Source organism: Chroicocephalus ridibundus, chromosome 5 (assembly GCF_963924245.1).
Source record: "Chroicocephalus ridibundus chromosome 5, bChrRid1.1, whole genome shotgun sequence".
NCBI lineage: Eukaryota > Metazoa > Chordata > Aves > Charadriiformes > Laridae > Chroicocephalus > Chroicocephalus ridibundus.
Window position 1 is genome coordinate 8,997,537 of NC_086288.1, and position 17,508 is coordinate 9,015,044.

The 17,508-nt window shown below is 35.7% G+C and overlaps 1 protein-coding gene across 5 annotated transcripts in view; it reads left to right on the forward strand.

Moving 5' to 3' along the window:
• LRBA (LPS responsive beige-like anchor protein) overlaps positions 1-17,508 on the forward strand; it is a 414,612-nt gene that overhangs the window by 288,635 nt on the left and 108,469 nt on the right. For all 5 annotated transcript variants that reach the window (XM_063335812.1, XM_063335808.1, XM_063335810.1 and 2 more), the window contains 2 exons: positions 14,250-14,390; positions 15,568-15,687. In XM_063335812.1, coding sequence (XP_063191882.1) covers positions 14,250-14,390; positions 15,568-15,687 — 261 coding nt within the window. The remainder of the gene's footprint in view (positions 1-14,249; positions 14,391-15,567; positions 15,688-17,508) is intronic.

The window sequence follows — 17,508 nt, forward strand, 5'->3', positions numbered from 1 at the left end:
TGTAGAAGGAGTTTCATTAATATTATTTAAGCCTGTAACGTGATATTCTCGGGAGCTTTTAATCTTCAACAGGTGATCGGCAGAGAATTGCCCCTGTTGTTAGGGAATAGTGAATATTTTTATATATATATGTATATTTAAAATATATTTCCCTTACGTTCCGTTACATGCAGTTCATCAGACAGTGTGTCTTGATCTCTGAAAATGTACCTGCTGTTCTGGATGAATGCCAGTCCTTCCCTTCCCACATACACAATGAAAGTCTTTATGCCATACCTGTCTCAGATACAGCAGTTCGAGTTTTGGCTACTGTTTAGGCATTTCTAGCAGTATCAACTCTACGTAGTTTAGGTGGTAAACTTTGTGTCAGATGACGAATTAATGGCAAACATCTGAAAAACCCTGTTAATATTCAGCTATGAAAATGTTTGAATGTCATGTATATTGTGATATTTTCATTGTAGTACTGTTATTTTGGGGGTAGTGCTTCAAAATTAGTGCTAATTATGTATTGTAGCATGTCTATGTTTTTGTACTACTAAAGGTTTTAAAAATATTTAAAGATATTTCATTTAACTTTTAACAGTCTTTTACTTTATTTCTTTTCCTTATCCACGTCCGGAAATGTATCACAATTTAGTGCTCCCACTGAGTAAAGAAAAAGAAAACTTTTATTTTGGTCTAGCAGAAAGGATGTCGGGTCAATATTTTTACTCTTTTTGGTACCTATGAAAATTTAAATGGAAGGTTTTGGTTTTGGGTTTTTTTTATTATTTTTTTAAGAAAATGCTAGTTAAGGTTAGGTATTTTAAAGTGTCAAATATGAATAAGGGTTTTGTTAATATATTAGCTAGAAGTCCGCAGTTAGTACAGATTTAAACAACTGCAGTGTATAGGTTAAACCAACACTTTATTTAAGCAGCTTCTTATGGCATTGTTTTGGACATCAGTCACACAATGATAAACCAAAGCAACTGAAATGGATTGTGGTTAATATTACTGTCAGCCTGACGAATGCTCCTGACAAATGCCAGGAGTGCACTGCCAATCTGTTACCCTGCTTTGACTGGAGTGTTTATTTCTTAAGAGGTAACTATGGTTTGGAATGAGTATTACATATTATATTTATAGCTGCATCTATTTTATTTATACAACAGACACAGTTTCCCACCAGAACGTGTCCCATTTTCTGCATTACTTATACTATTCAAGAGCACATTTTTTTCTTTTTCTTTATTCAGTGGAAGCAATAAATTGCATTGTGTTTCTGGACTTGGATAAGAAAAAAAAATAGAAATAAAAATACATGGAAAATACTGAAATACCAAAGCATGATTTTATAGTCTCAAAAGTTTGTTACAAAATCTCGCTGTATCAAGTAGCTGTTGATAATTTTTCTTCCATAAGGCACAAAATTTCTGTAAAATCATAAACTGACACTACTAGAAGAAAATTATGCCATTCTTAAATCTTCTTTTGTCTTCACTATAGCTACGTGTGTACATAATATTTTTATCATTTTCATGCAATGTTTGCTAAATCATCATCAATTTTATAGTGGCTGTTACGTATGTAATGACTTCTTTTCCAGTCAAGTGTACAAAAGCAACAAATGGCACTCACCTTCAGTGAAGTGAAGTGTTTAATTGGTATGTGGGAGCCACTGATATCAAATACACTTTGACGGAAGAGAAATAATAGATTTTTTTACTATGACAAATTAGACTAGTTTTGTTGTTCTAATGTAAACATCACTTTGACTGTTCTTCAGTGTGCCAGCCTGAATTCTGTTGCAGGGTGCCCATTTCAGGAGCACAAATTCACTGAACATACAACTTGTGCTGCATTTTCCCCTGCGAGGAAACAGAGTGGGATGGGCATGACATTTGCTTAGTTATCTCTTGTTACACCTTGGCAAAGAGAAAGAAAGTAACAAATCTTTTGATGTGCACCTGTTATACTTTTGCAATTTTTAAAAAGAAATCTTTTTGTTTAGAGAGGCATTAAAACTTGTACAGGCATTCTGTGAAGCAGTGCTTTTCATGTAGGAGATGAAAATTATACTTTATTCAGCTCATGCTCCAACACAAAATCAATGCAGGTTACTACCGGTTAAAACTGATAAACCCACCAGCAGTGTCCTTCTAAGCATAAAGCATGTTCCGAAATTGGACACTAAAAGAAGATGAGAGGAACAGTGTGAGAACTAACAATAGTGGGTGCAGTGGTGATGACTTACTTTGATAGGCAATTACATCTGGAATTTAGGCACTGAAACCTATGGTGCTTCACACTGCTGGGCTCAGCATCTGCCCTGGTTACCTTGTCACTGGAATTTCAGGCAGTAAATTTGTCGTCTGACAAAAGGTACCACTTAATTAAAAAGCATTGCAAAGCCAGACAGGGTAAACTCGAAAGGAAGGTACAAATATTTTTCCTTTCAGGGCAGTTCACATTAATCCCTGCTTAAAACAAGACAGTACAGGAAATAAAATATTTCAAACTTTCTATTAGAATCCCTGGCAGTTAAGAAAAGATCCAGTATATTTTCTAGAAATTTGGATCATCTCAAGAAACAGTGGTAAAGATATCAAGACTAGTCCCCTTCTGCAGTCAGCCTGAAGCAGTGATATCTGAAAAGAAGGTTTTTCATTATTCATTTGTTAGTCTGTTATGGATTTTGATATTTTTAGTATAAAGTATATTTATCAGATTCTCCTCATTGTCAGATAACGTTATCATGCTTTCTTTGTTAAACGCAACTTGCTTCTTCAAGGAGAGGGACACTCCTCTAAAATTATATGCAGAATAGGGAACACTTGAGAGAAATTATTATGGAAACTGGTTTATCACCTTGCTGTAGACGTACATTTGATCTCCACACCTGGTTTGTGCAAAGGGATGGACAGATCTGAACATTAGAAATAATCATGTTAAAAGCAGCTTTTAGGACAAAGGAAGCGTTCAAACAGGAGGCAATATAATGAGCAGTACCTTGATTTTTAGGGATGCATATGTAGATACCACTGAGGAAACCGTAAAAAAGCAAAATCTAGCTGAGAGAACAAAGACCCTTTCTTCCCAATCTGTCCTCTGAATATAAAGAGAGGCAGCTAAAAACGGATGGGAGGGGAAGTAATTGTAATTGTGATTGGGGTCCTTGCTTGTGATATGAGAACTCAAAAGTCAAGTCCCTCTTTGAAGAAAGCTGTGCAAGAGCTTGAAGTTCTCTTGTTCACATCCCAGGACAGTGCTATAATTTTAGGACTATTATGGACTTTGTTTGGACTAGAACATGTACTGTGGAATTACAAATTGTACCAACTAAAGTGCTGAGTAGACTATTTTATTGCCATAAAAAGTTTTGGTTTAAGAACGTCAGTTTTTCTAAATGAGGGGGAAGTGATTTTGTGAGTCTCAAATGCCAGGAATGCTTAGACACATTCTGTCAGTGGCTTTTGTGAGTGATAAAATTGCTCTGGCAGTGAGTCGATCTGTTATATCATTTCCTTTAGCACGTTTGCCAAAATTAGGAGACAAAGCTGCAAATGGTCCCATGGGTCTGTGACCCATCAGCTACAGTCTCTGTTTTCCAGGTCCCAAGCTTGTTTTTGCAGCACCATGGTCAGGTACGCGCCCGGAGAGAGTCCTCCCGTCTGCCAGCCTGGGCTTGGGTGGTTCAGGACCATGGACAGGATCGTCCCGTTCCCCCCCCCATCCCCCCCGCCAAGTTCGAGCGGTTCCGTTGAAAAGCCAGAACATAGTCACGGGCAAAACTTGCTTATTTAAATTAAGTAGTTATTGGATTTTCAAGACCGACTTAGATATGATCCTTAGAGACACTAAAATGCTGTGTCTGAAACAATTCTATGCTCTGTTGGATTTTAGTATCAATCTCTGCTTGATACCCACTTGTTTCACTTTCAAAGACAGAGATTTTTGTGCTGCTGTGTTGGCTTGAGCTTCATGCAGCATCTATCCCAGGACCTTTTTCAGAATAAACATGTGATTTCCATGCATATTTAGCTGCCTTTTCCTCCACAACTCTTATAGAGACCTGCTGAGACTGAAACTTCACCCAAATATATCTCTGAGATGATTTATCAGAAAATCCTGCTTTTAGTCTAGATAGAATTTTTAAAATATTCTGGGAATTTCCATTGTTCTATTACAGTGATATAACCATCCTTTTATATCTTTGTCTTTTTTTCCTTGTCATTAGTTGGATATTCTCTGTGTCAAACCGTCTTCTCTAAAGAACATATAAGTGGATGATAGAGCGCATCTTGCGACCATTCTTACATTCACTTCTCTGTTCTCTTCTTTTCCCACCAGAGGTTTATTTTTTGAAGTCACAAGAAGCATGCTCTTTGCACTTCAGATGCAAGAGCAGTTTCTAGGATCACTTAGTTCTTTTCAAGCAATCTTTTTTTTTTTATTATTTAGGTATTAGAGCAAAAGCCAAGTTTACAGGATCAATAAGAATCATTGTGGTAATGAGCCTAATAATCTTAATCTTCCCCTGCCTCCAGGAGGAGTATTGTTTGGAATGCAGAAATACTCAAAGACAAGAAAAAAAAAAGTCAGAATTAACAGTGAATGTTCAAAATGCTATTCTTACTTTGTATCTGATGTTATTGTCCATCCTGCTCTTGTTTCAATTTGAGTTGCTCTGAACATATGTCATCTTCTAATTGGAAATGAACTGAGGGAGGTTCATGACCTTTTAAATGATCACAAGAAACCATGGGGCGCATGTCTGGTCATAAAATGTACTAGCAATCAAAATAAAGTAATTTCACACACATGTCTTGGGCCATAGACATTTTAAGTGTGTGTTTTCTGTCTTCCTAATGTAAAATGAATGTTATTCTCTTGATACAGTCTCTGTTTCTTTTTATATTCATACATTTGAACTCCAGCAGCTTATGAGCTGCTACAGCACACATCTGTGTAATTCAGATTTCTGAACAGGCATGATGGTGGCTAAGTTGAAAATTGCACTCGTACTGGAAATGAGGATGGGATTTATCTCACCTAACTGGAGCTTTCTAAAACTAAGTTGATCAAACTCCTAGGAGCAGGAAGCCTGTTGGGGTCAAAGGACAATCCAGGTATAAAAATAGTGCTCAGAGAAAATGAGAGCATGGTAAAATAATAATAATGATTATCTTTGTGTAAGGAGGAGTTTAAGGTCATTCTCAGACTGTGGCTTTACTTTGTTGGACACATCAGATGATCTGTCTCAAACTCAAATATCAGCAGATGAAAGTGTGGATCAAATGAAGGAATTCAATAGAAAAAGATCACTAGGCGAAGATGGTATGAGACTAAGAAAAAATAATTTACATATAATATCCAGCCAATCACTTGAAACTGCCCCAATATCAGAAACACAAGGTTAGTTTCCAAAGCGGGGTAGTCACAGGCATTCCAAAGATCTTTTCTATACTTTATACTGTTGAGCATATAGGGTAATTTGAAAAAGAAGATGAAAAGGGAGCTGATAAAATTTTCTGACAGCACTAATCTGTCGATGGTATTGAAGATGATGGTTGACTAATCAGGAGACCTTATGAAATAGGTAATAAAACGATGGATGAATTCACCTTAGATAGGAGCGAAGCATGTGTGAAAAAATATACATTGATGGGCTCTTAGCTGACTATTTATATTCAGGATTGATATAATCCGATTGCAATAGTTCTGTGAAGTAGTACAGATCACAGTAAAAAACTCTTTATACTTTCCCAAGTGCACCTCTCTAGCCTGCTGCTGCTCTTTTTGTTGGACTTGGTGCTTACACATGATACACAATAATGTATATTTTGTATGCCCTGACAGTGTTTAATCTGCAGAAGATGCAAGTTTGTATCAGCTTTTAGCTTGAAGTCCAGTGCTGTTATACAAGCTGAAGGGATTATGGTTTTAGTTCTGATTGTCTTATATAGACCTAGTGTTAGGTATAATGGCTGCTCTTTTCTGTGACAGCAGCTTGTGTTGACAGAGGAGCATGGTCTGTGAAAGGAGGGCAGAGAGAGAATGTTTTCATCTCCTGCTCTGATTCAAGTGCATGCAGCTTCTCACTAAATCCTGTTTCTCGAAATCCAGAAAAGGATTTTTTTTATTATTATTGTTTTTTAAATAAGTGAATGTTGATGCAGGGACTTCTTTCACTTGACGGCTTATGTTATGGATAGTATATGCAAATGGTTGCTTTTGGCTGGCAGGGTTATTTTCTAAGTAAAGCAACTACAATGCCATACCCTCCTCACCATCTGCAAGCAGCTTGATTTCTCCTCATGATTCCCAGGGACATGCACCTTGCTTTCTCTCTGACCTTATGGAACACATAGCAGCTCTCTTCAGGTTGCCTTCCCAGTAGTATTAAGCTGTAGTAATACCTCAAATACACAGTGTGCGACATATTCAGGTGTGCTGAACACTTGATTAAACCTTATGTAAAAGTGTCTGTGTGCTTAATTAGTTTGAAAGTTTGCAGTTCAGCAGTGCACTGTTTTGGAGTCTACTATAGATGGTGGTAATAGCATTTGATAGTACTGTTAGTAATATGAAGGCATGGAGATTTTTCCTCTAAATTCAAATTCTTCCAAGATTTTAGGTGAGCTGAGGATTATCCTGTCACTAACATATTGCTAAAACATCGCTAATATTGCCAAACATAGTTTTTCTTCATTTTTTATGCTTAAGTTTAGTTTATGATCCGTTTTTGAACTGTGGACTTCGGGACTCTTCTGTGTTTTCCACCATTAAATATTATTTATATGGACATGTTCAGATATTCTAGTTATTAGACCACCTTTAAATCAGTTTTTCCTGACTGTTCCTATTGTCTCAATGGAATGTGTGAGCTCTTAAAAAAATCTTAATGATAAACCATATGTACAAATACTATTAATTTAACTTGCATGGACAGAACTGTTGTCTGCTTTTATTTCAACCCTTTATTGAATTCTCAGTTTCCCTAGAATAGAAAATTGAGCTTTTAAAATTTTTTTATAACATAGTGTGATCTGGGAAATTTCATTATGTGATTTCCGGTAAATAGAGTCTTTTCAAAGAAAGCTTGTAAGGACTTAAAACTATTTTAAAAAGCATTTTTACACAAAAAAGCTCAGTGGTTTTAGTATGTATAGATTACATTAAATTTATTTTAGAAAATATTGAGATAAGAGGATTATGGAATTTCATTCCATATGCAGTGCATCGGGAAGTGCCCAGGGATCCTACATTTGATAAAAATGCTGATCACAGTCAGCTGTTTATACTTGTCACTTAGTTAAAGGAGCTGCTGGGAAGCAGTTGTCTGCACCCTAAGCTGTGCCTGCAAGTATTTAATAAGGTGGCTGGTAGCCATTTATTTGTGTTTCTTCACGAGTGTAAATAAAAAGATATATCTAAGCAAAGAAATCATTTGCATGTAGAAGTAACTGCAAGTTTGTTGTAATGGAGTGCTCTTGACTGGCTTTTATTGTATCATGTGCACCAGCCTATATATGTGGGAAGATGCTGAGTCATTTAATATAAAGTTGTAAGAGAGGAGCTAGTCCAGAAGCTCATCTAGCTCAAGATCTTGCCTCTCTGAACAGCCAGTGGCATGAGCCTACTGAAAAAGGAAAAGAAAGAGGGCATGTAAAGCATTGTCCTTCCCTTCAGATAACCTCACAGGTTTGGCAACCAGAAGTTTAACTACTTTGTGAACTGGAGAAATCATTTAGACAGTCATGCTTAGTGGTCACTGGTGGACTGGTGGTCTAGTTGTCTTTCCATTATTTTTTTAAAACCTATTTGTATTTGTTCTTCATTGCTCCCTGAAGCAACGAGTCTAGCAACTTGATTATATGAGAAAGTATCATTTGCTTTGCTTTGTAACTAGGGTAATCATGGCACTTTTTTGGTTTGTTTGTTCTCTGTGAACCATATGAAGTCTTGTTTGCTTGCAGCTCTTATCTATACTTGAAAATGATTTTAGTTTTAGGTTGACATAAAAAGAACAGGAAGTATTCTTCAGAACTTGCTTTACATTATCGTCCCATTCGTTTCCCTTCTCTGTACAAATTTTCAAGTATCATAATTATTTGAAATACTTATATTCAGAATAATGGATTAGAATTATAACTATGAGCGTAATGACCTGCCAATTCTAAAGGGGAAAAAACTTAACTAGATGGAACATTAACAACTATCCAGAGGATGTCTACTCAACAAATTCACCAGACATGTGTGTTGACTATATATATATATATATTCATATATATGTTTGTGTAAATATGTATTCATATATAGCTATATGAATTTTTCTGATGTCATATTTTGATGTCAAAATCGGTAGAGTACACTCACTAGTATTCAGAATTATTGCACAGTTTCGGCATTGCATATACAAAAAGTGTTTGACCATAGGATTCAATAGTTGCTAAGAAACCACATGAAATTCAAGTAGCTGCTTGTGCTGAAGTTCTCAAAACCTGAGTGTTACAAGTGACTAAAATATGATTTACAATTAATAGTAAAAAATAGCAAATCAGTTTAGATTCAGAGCATAACTTATTGTGTATCACCTAAATGCTCACTGGGTAAGAATACAAAAGTTCTGTCCCTTTGGCTTCAGCCAGTTTTTGATATTCAAATTCATAGTTCCCCCCCATAGCGTAGTCTTTGATGTAGGATTTGGGTGTCTGCTGTGAAACCAGTGCTTTTGGGAACGAATTGGTAAGGATTGTTTTTCTCCTTGGTAGATTGTTTCCATTTTTTTAAATCTTTCCCGGAGCAGCTCAAGGACCAGTTTAGATCAATGAGGGCAGTTCAAACAGTTCAGCAGATAATTGCATTTGTTGTTTTCTTTGGGATACAGTTCTTTAATGAATTTGAGTTGAATTTGATTAAAGGTAAGATGCCCTCTGAAGAAGGTGGGGAGTTGTGGGACCTAATTTTTAAGACAGCAGTATTCAGTTTTTTGGGAGGAAGAATGGTGAGTTCTAACAGTGAGTGAGAATATGTTCAGAGGAGTGTATGGCATTTTGCGGCTGTTCTCAAACACAAAAATGACAGATGAAAGAGTAGTGATCTACGTTATATGAGTTTATTCCCAGATATTTCCCAGTTGACCTACGTTAATAAAGTTTGGGTATAATTAAACCCTTGCGTCTTGTCTTTATATCTCTGTCTGGGAAAAAGAAGTTTTACTCAGATGATCAGGAAGTCCCACCGACAATATTACAAGTATTGGCTAGTTTGGGAGTTAATTATGTGTTAGTTATACCTAAAGTAATTAGACAAGCAATCCTCAAAAAATGCAGTTGTGGTTAGATTGCAGCAGAGTATACAGCACTTGGCATATTTATGAGAGTGAAAAGACTAACGCTGGAACACTGACCACATTTCAGATATCTGTATATTAGAATACGTTGGTAAGTGGGCAGACTGCAGAGAAATCTTATGGCTGGAAGAAATACCTTTAAAATGGAAGACCGTAATTTCTTTTGTTTATTAAAAAGTCTAATTATAGTCTGTGAGTATCTTTATATACAGAAAATACTGGGTAAGTAGAGACTCTGTGATATGTCAGAGAGAAGCATAGTAGGATTTCTTTGGTAACGCACTGGTAAATTCATAACCAAACTGAAGTATGTATTTTTTAGAATGAGGATCACAATTATCAGTAGAAAAAACTTCCAAGAAAAATAGCAGATTGTCCATGTACTCAAGAGTCAGATGCCTTTCTGGAAAGCAGATGGGCCAAATACAGCTCATGCTATAAGCAAGTATAAACAGTTGGGCTCAAAATCATGTAATGGAAAGGCATTCAATAGCTTGTCATACAAACACAAGGCTAGATGAGATGACCTAATGGTCCCCCTGGTCCTTTAAGCCCAATGAATATATTAAAAATACCAGTAATGAAAACCAGATAGTCATCTTGAAAATAAAACGTATGAAAAACAAACTTCATACTTGGCAAGGATGCTACAAAACATAATTCAATGATGCAGACAATTGTATACACAGGAATCCAAATACCTGGTTAGATGTGGGTAACAAAACAGTGTAAGAAATTACAAGAAAAAAGCATTTTTCTTTTTTTTCCCCCATTTTTTTGGTCTTTTTTCTTTTTTTATGCATTTTCTTTCCTTCCTTTTTTTCTTTTTTTCATGGTGAAGAAGTTCTGAATACGAATTTCAGAGAATAGTATTTTCATTAAGTTTTAAATCTTTCTGTTTGCACTGGTCAGCATGGACCTCGTTTCTGGAGCTGCCTGCTGTTCAGAACGTACAGGCACTGGCACAGATCTCCTGATTTACAGTAGTAATTGTTCAGATTGCCGTCTTCACCAAAAGAGGGAACAGTTAACGGTGAAGACGAAACTATGGTATCCTGACTATTTATTTTTTGCAGTTATTAAATGCACTTTACTGCCCTAGTACTGTAGTCTTTCATGGATTTTGAATATTAATGAGTTAAAAATTCTTCCTAGTATTACAATGGATAGGAGACAATAAAAGTGGCAATGTTTGTTTTAACAGCAGAAGCCTGCGTAAAAGCCAATAACAAAAGGCAGCGAGGGTAAGAACAGGGTATGTTTGTTTATTTGGAGTAACACTATTTAAAAAAAACGAAAACACATTAGATAGGAATAAAAAGCACCTCTTTTTCTTCTTAAATGTGTAACTATAAATAAACATATTGTAATTCTTTCTTTATAAGACTTTGGTCTGCTTATGTTAGGTCATTAGCAATTTTCCAAAACGTGTAGGTATTCCTGTACACGAGCGCCAGAATCCAGGAGAGATTCTGCCCTGTGTAGAGGAGCAGGGACCGTTCTGCTTTCTTCCGTTGGGGGCAGCAGGGCCTCTTCTGAAAATGGAGGCAAGACGGACCGCTGTTCCAATGTCTGGCACAAAGTAAGATTAAGACCCAACAAATAGAACTGTACACCACAGTGTTTGGACATATTTATCAGCAGTAGATGGTGAGAGTCAGTGTGTTTCCTCAGTTATTTTTCAACAAACCTTTTTTTTTTTTTTTTTTTTTTTGTCATGTCTCAAAGAAAGCAAGTAAGCTTGGTCCAAAGATTGAGATTTACTATATTCAGTTCTTGGTCAAAATGTGAGGTTTATTTATTATGAGGTATTCCTAGATTTGAGAGCACTTGAAAAATTCATATCAAATGAGTTTGGTTTTTTGTAAGAGTAGTTTGTAACTTTCTTATTTGTAGCACATGTTGTTATAACAACCACTTCGGGGCAAAAACCAGGTGGTCATGCCTTTGGAAAAGAGAAAACAAAAACTTCCTTATTCTTAATTCTTCCAGTTTGGACCCTTTTTTGAATGAACTCTGACTTGAAAACCATATGCGTTATTCATTTTTCAATACAGTTTGAAAACTTAGGAGCCATAAGTGATTTATTTTTTTCATCTTGACTCCTGTAATCTCATCCATTGTTTTTGCTACTTGAAATCGTTCTATCTCTACTTTTCTTCCCTCTCCCCCCCTCCCCCTCCCCCCGCTAAATGAGTATTTTTAATTGGTGAACTAACTTTCCTCTCTGAAAAGCTACTGCAAAGAAAATATATTCTGGATTTTCTGGATATTAAAGCTTTCCAGCTTGTTCTTCCGTAGTGGTCTGTAGCCATAGGGAAACCATGTTGAGTAGTGTAAATTTGTGGTCTCGCAGCTACATCTAGCATAGCTTAGTTTGGAGTTATTCCTTTTCCCTTGGCGTTTACCTACAAGGGAGGGAATCCAATACGTAATCATGTTTCCCTGGTAATTTTGAAATATGAAATAACTACAGAATTTCAATTAATTTGTTTACTGAACTGAAAGTCAGAGGGTATTTGAATATTCCTTGTATGTGCTTTATTCTGTAGCTCAAGCGTAGTTAACTGTTCACAGCGCAGTGTAACACAGTAGAATCACCTCATCCTTAGAAGCAGTTGTCAGAAAAATATGGGCCTGCCTGGTAGAATGTATTAGCCCAATACATTGTCTCCATTTTATTATGAAGCTGCTGGGGAAGCTGTGATATACAGCACTGTCATTACAGATCTATTGTTAGAAGGGTTCTACAGTCTTCTGTGCGCTGCCATTAATTTATAGCAGTAAACAATATGTAGCCCTCCAACTGCAGCAAAGCAGAATCTTTTAATGAGGTGGATGTTATTACCACAATAAATCAGTGCATTCGTGTAATGTATAATTCAATGTGTGTATTCCCACTGTAACTTCTCTGAGTAAGCTGATAGTGTATCATTGTCAGTGCACAGCTCCACGGTTCTTTTTTTCTCCCTAAGCTTTCTTTCATTTGGGGACTTTTTTTATTTGCTTGCAAATAAATGTGACATGTCTTGATAGTTGTCCTGTTGCAGGCTTCAGAAACCAACTGTAACAATAACAGCCAAAATCAATACTGTGGATTCTGGCTATATGGATCTCTGCATGATACCATATTTATTTTTTTTTTTTGAAAAGAGAGTGAAATCAATTCTAATTGGGTTTAGCTTTATATTCAAGGAATGTAATTCTATAACTATTGATCTGGGCTATACTCATTTGGAGAGTAATAAAAATAGGGACAGATAAAGATAATACATAAAATGTCACAGAACCATGCAGCACAACACTCTTTCTATTTTTAATTTATATAATTTGTCTACCAATGACCTTCTTTCTTCTTTTTTCCCTCAAGCATAGCTGAGTCTTTAGGGAAAATCAGTACAGATGGAGATTCCAAAATGGTTCTTGCAACAAAGAGACGACTTGGAGTCAGTTTCATTCTTCCCTGGAATAAATTTGCTAAATCAGATAAAAATCCTTTTATACAGGAACCACTTCTTTTAAAGGGTTATATTTCAAATTAGTGAACTGCAAAAATAGTAATTAACCTAAAATGTTTTTTTATCCTACTGCAATGTGAAAGCCACTCTAAGTAAAAAATGGAAGATTAGATCCTGGGTCATTCATAGATCTAATCTAGAAGAGAAAATACTTTGAAGCTTGTGTGCCAAATTTCACGTGAGCTGCAAAGAAGCAGGTACTTGAATACTAATAATCTGAAGAGCAGCCATACTGTTTCACTTGAACTGTGCTTGAATTAATGACTAGGTTACGGATACTTTTGTTCAAGGACTTTTCTTTTAAAGTTTTTCCTTACCTTGTAGTGTATTCGGAAGTATGTTTATTCTTGCAGAACAGAAAAAAGAAAATATTTTTGCATGTTTGTTCTTCAGTTATACTTGAATGCATCTATTGTCTGTACAGATGGGCATCATTTACATTAATAACATACAAACAGCGTGCCTCCATGTCTATAGAAAATTGTACTGTGTATATGTTTTACATGTATATACAAAGATATTTTAGACCTCTTACAACATTTTACACGTGGAACGGCTAAATTCACTTTTGTGTTTCTCCGTGATTTATGGGACCTATATTCATTTTTTGAAATCCTTTGTGTAAAAGTCTGCTGAAGATATGGATATACAACTATACATACATATGGCTACAGATAACGAAATATTATATTTCTTACATTTAAATAAGTCCCTGGGTGTTTATGCCCTAGGTAAGCACTGAACAAAGAATAACAATGTTGGTGAAAGTGTGACAGGCTTTTTTCGTCATGCATATGTTATTTATTTATTTTATATCAATGTTTTTATATAGGAATTCTGCTATTTTATTTGTGTTTCAAAGTTTCAAGTTTTATCCATTAAGTAAACTTGTCTTGGAAAGCACAAAAACAGAAAAGTAATATCAAAATTCCAAGTGCACTGTTAATATTCTTCCACCCTATTGGTGACTGTTTTTCCCCAAAAAGTATCCAAAGATGTTTCTCGTTGCTACCTGCCATTTGTTTGATAGTGTATTCAACACGCACACATATCCACAGGCACACAAGTTAACAACTCTTTCTCCAAGACATTCCACTGGGAAGTGGTTTTCAGTCGTTGACTTGAATCAGTAGGAAGCAGAAATGAAGCCTGTATGAATGCGGAAGAGACTTTTATTCCCAACCAGCCGTGGGCGTGTACACGGTTTGAGATACACAGGTCTGTTCAGGTGCTTACAGAATCCAACATCAGCTTTTGCAAAACACCAAACCCAGTCTTCTCCAGGCATGCTGATAATTCTGGTTACCCCAAAAAGCAGGGGGAGCATGATGTGATAATAGGTTATGTTATCTTTATTTACTTAATGTATTTATTTTTTACAAACCTTATAGCCTATTGGAGCTTTGAACCCAAAGAGAGCAGCCTTCTTTGCTGAGAGATACGAATCATGGGAAGATGATCAGGTTCCAAAATTTCACTATGGCACACATTATTCAACTGCAAGTTTTGCACTCACGTGGTTATTAAGAATCGTAAGTATATCTTTTAAAAACGCTTTTCCTTTAAATAGCTAGGAATGCATAAACTAAAACTTAATAGCACAGCAGAGTACTCAAAAAGTTCTAGTAACTGTAATCAGTAGCGTAGGGTAAATGTAGTCCAAAATTAGAACAGAAGGTTTTAATTTTTCTGCTATGTCCTTTTTAAATCAGTAAAGCTTTTTCTCCTTAAAAATTGCTTTTTAGTGTATGTTCTCATACTACTTTAAACGTGGTTAACTTTCCTTCCTTGCGTATTTTGGCTGGACCATGTACTGAACATTTGTGGTTCTTACTGAATGTATTCAATTTTCACCTCCTGATGAGTGTAAATGAGTTGGTTTCTCATGATCATGAAATTCTGTGATGTAAATAATTAATTTTTTAAAATCTGCTGCAATTTATATGGAAGTAACTTTGGAGATGCTACATATTGATAATATATTGGTTAAACAATGCATTTTTGTATAAAACTGAAAGGCGATTTATCTCATAGAAAGCAATTTCTTTGGGAAAGCATTAGCAGCACATCATTAATTAAAGCTTGTTAGAATGTACAAGCATACATAAATCCTTGAAGTAATTTATAGCGCTTAGCTAATTTCAAGCAATTATCCACTAATATGTGCTTAAGTGTTCTTTAACTAAGAGGAGGCTTTTAAATCTTTCAAACATTTTTCTTTCCTAAATCATAAATTACATATTAAACAATAACAATCACGAAGCTATCGGTATCGAATGCTACCTTTTATATTAATAGATTACCTCAAACAAAATAAAATGCTTGTGTTATATTTGTTACATGCTAGTTTAAAAAATATCTAAAGTAAAAATATTGAGCTTTTTCATGTTTTCAAGAGCAATTGGTGTCACAACTGACTGTAGCTTCTCCTCCAGCCTGTAAATATTTTCTTTTGTTTTTGTTTCCTTTTCTTTATTTGAATATATATGCATGGAGTAGGAATTAAAAGCATGTATTGAACAAATAAGCGTCAGTTTGTATTTCTCATTCTTGGATAATAGAATTAACCCTTTGCAATTAATTGTGTCTGCTAGAAGAATAGCATCATTAATAACCACACTTCAAAATAATAATAAATCCCTTTTTTTCCCCTGAAATTCCTAAAGAAATGCATTGCTGTTTTTAATTAATCTTTTTATATCCATTTAGGAACCCTTTACAACGCTTTTCTTAAATCTACAAGGTGGGAAGTTTGATCATGCAGATAGAACTTTTTCATCTGTTTCAAGAGCATGGCGCAATAGTCAGCGTGACACTTCTGATATCAAGGTAAAAACTTCGCTGAAAGGTGTTAACGTATTTTATACTGCGTCTGCCTTTATTGTAGTTGTGATCATAGGACCACAAGTTATGAAAAAAGGATGGGAGAACATTGGGAGTTATCCTACCGTATCCTACCAAAAGATGCAAGGGAGATAACACATGGCTTTACTTCCGTTAGAGTATTTCAGTGAATTCTTTTCTAAAACTTTAGCAAACATTTTTAGGCCTGAGACTGAAATAAGGCAAAATTGGCCTTTGTGCTACAGGTATGTGTTCCCCTTTTTGTTTGTCTGCACAAGTTTTACGTCTTTGAAAAGTCAGTAGAAACTGGTATAGATTTTTAACCGCTAAGTTTTATACTCTGTTCATGCTTCTGCTCCACTCAGATAAGAAATTTGCAGTTAATTTTCATATTACTTTATGTAATTTTGACTCTAGGCATCCAGCCTCAGATTTGGGCAGTTACTGCAGTGGCCTATTTCCTTGTTTGACTATGACAAACAGGAGCAGGAGGCTGTGCTAACAGGTGCCGAAGGGGCAAAAACTAGTCTTATGATGTAGGCAAGGGTTAAAGAGCTGAGAGGGAAATCTGGAAGCAGTTGCTGGAAAGACTGTATCCTGCATAGAGAAACAAAGGGCTACAGAAAGCCAGTGTCTGAGGATACTAAGATGAAACACAGAATTTAGCATGATATTGAACATATCTTAACAGCGGCACTGGGTCTGGAAACTGGCAAGGAAACAAGAAGTAGGTGGGAATAGAAGATAAATTAATCTGGTAATTAGTCATTGTATAGAAGGAGACCTAGAATTAAGTGGGTCAAGAAGTAAGGCAGGATCACATAAAAATGCCAATGGGCAGAGGTTGAGGTAGGTAGCCGTTGAAGGAAGGAATGAGGTAAACAAATAGAATCTGGGATCTGAGGAATATTTTGAACTGGGGAGGAGAACAAAGGAGACAAGGATGCTGGCAGTGGTGGGAAAGCTTTGTTGACCTCAAATCCAAGAAGAATGAGTAATATTAGAATTGTCTGGGGTTTTTTTTAATGGAAGGGAGGGTGGACAAGTATAATGTGAAGAAAATCAGAGGCTAACTCAAGAATGTGATGTAACTAGCAAGAGACATAAGTAATGTGAAATCATTGTATAACTATATTCATAGTGAGAATACAATTAAGGAAAGGGTTGATTTGCAGATTAATGGAATGAGAAAATTGTCAACTAATAGTGCTAAAAAGTAACGTTGTTCTTGCATCTGTGAGCCTCCACCAAAAGAATCAATGGCAATCAGTGACTAGTGGATTTAATACCACTTATAAAAAGATACAATGTCCATATCAAATTGGGAAACAACAGTTTAGAAAATACAAACGCATTAGATTTTTTCAAATTGACTGGTCATTATAAGTTTCATTCTCTTGTACCTAGAAGACCGGCAGACAAAATTTCAGAGTGCATTTTTTTTTTTTTGAGAAATGGAGGAGGAGAAAGGTAGCAGTGGTGGACAAATGAAGTATTTAGTTTTTAAAGAGGAAAAAAAAGAGAACCAAGATATTATGAGATGAGTTTAACTGCAGTTCACAGAAACATACTTACACAAATAATCAGACTATGTTTAAGTACTAGGAAGATAACAAGGAGACAAGCAAATGAAACACATATTTATCAAGAAGAGATTATGTCAAAGCAATTACAGTTTCTGATGAGAAAAAGTAACAGACCTTATAAAGAGAGAGGCAGCAGATGATGATCTTAGTTTTTGATGTCTCATGAGTGAGCTAGGAAAACTTGGTCTAAAAGAATCCGCTGTATTTGAAGAATAGTTAC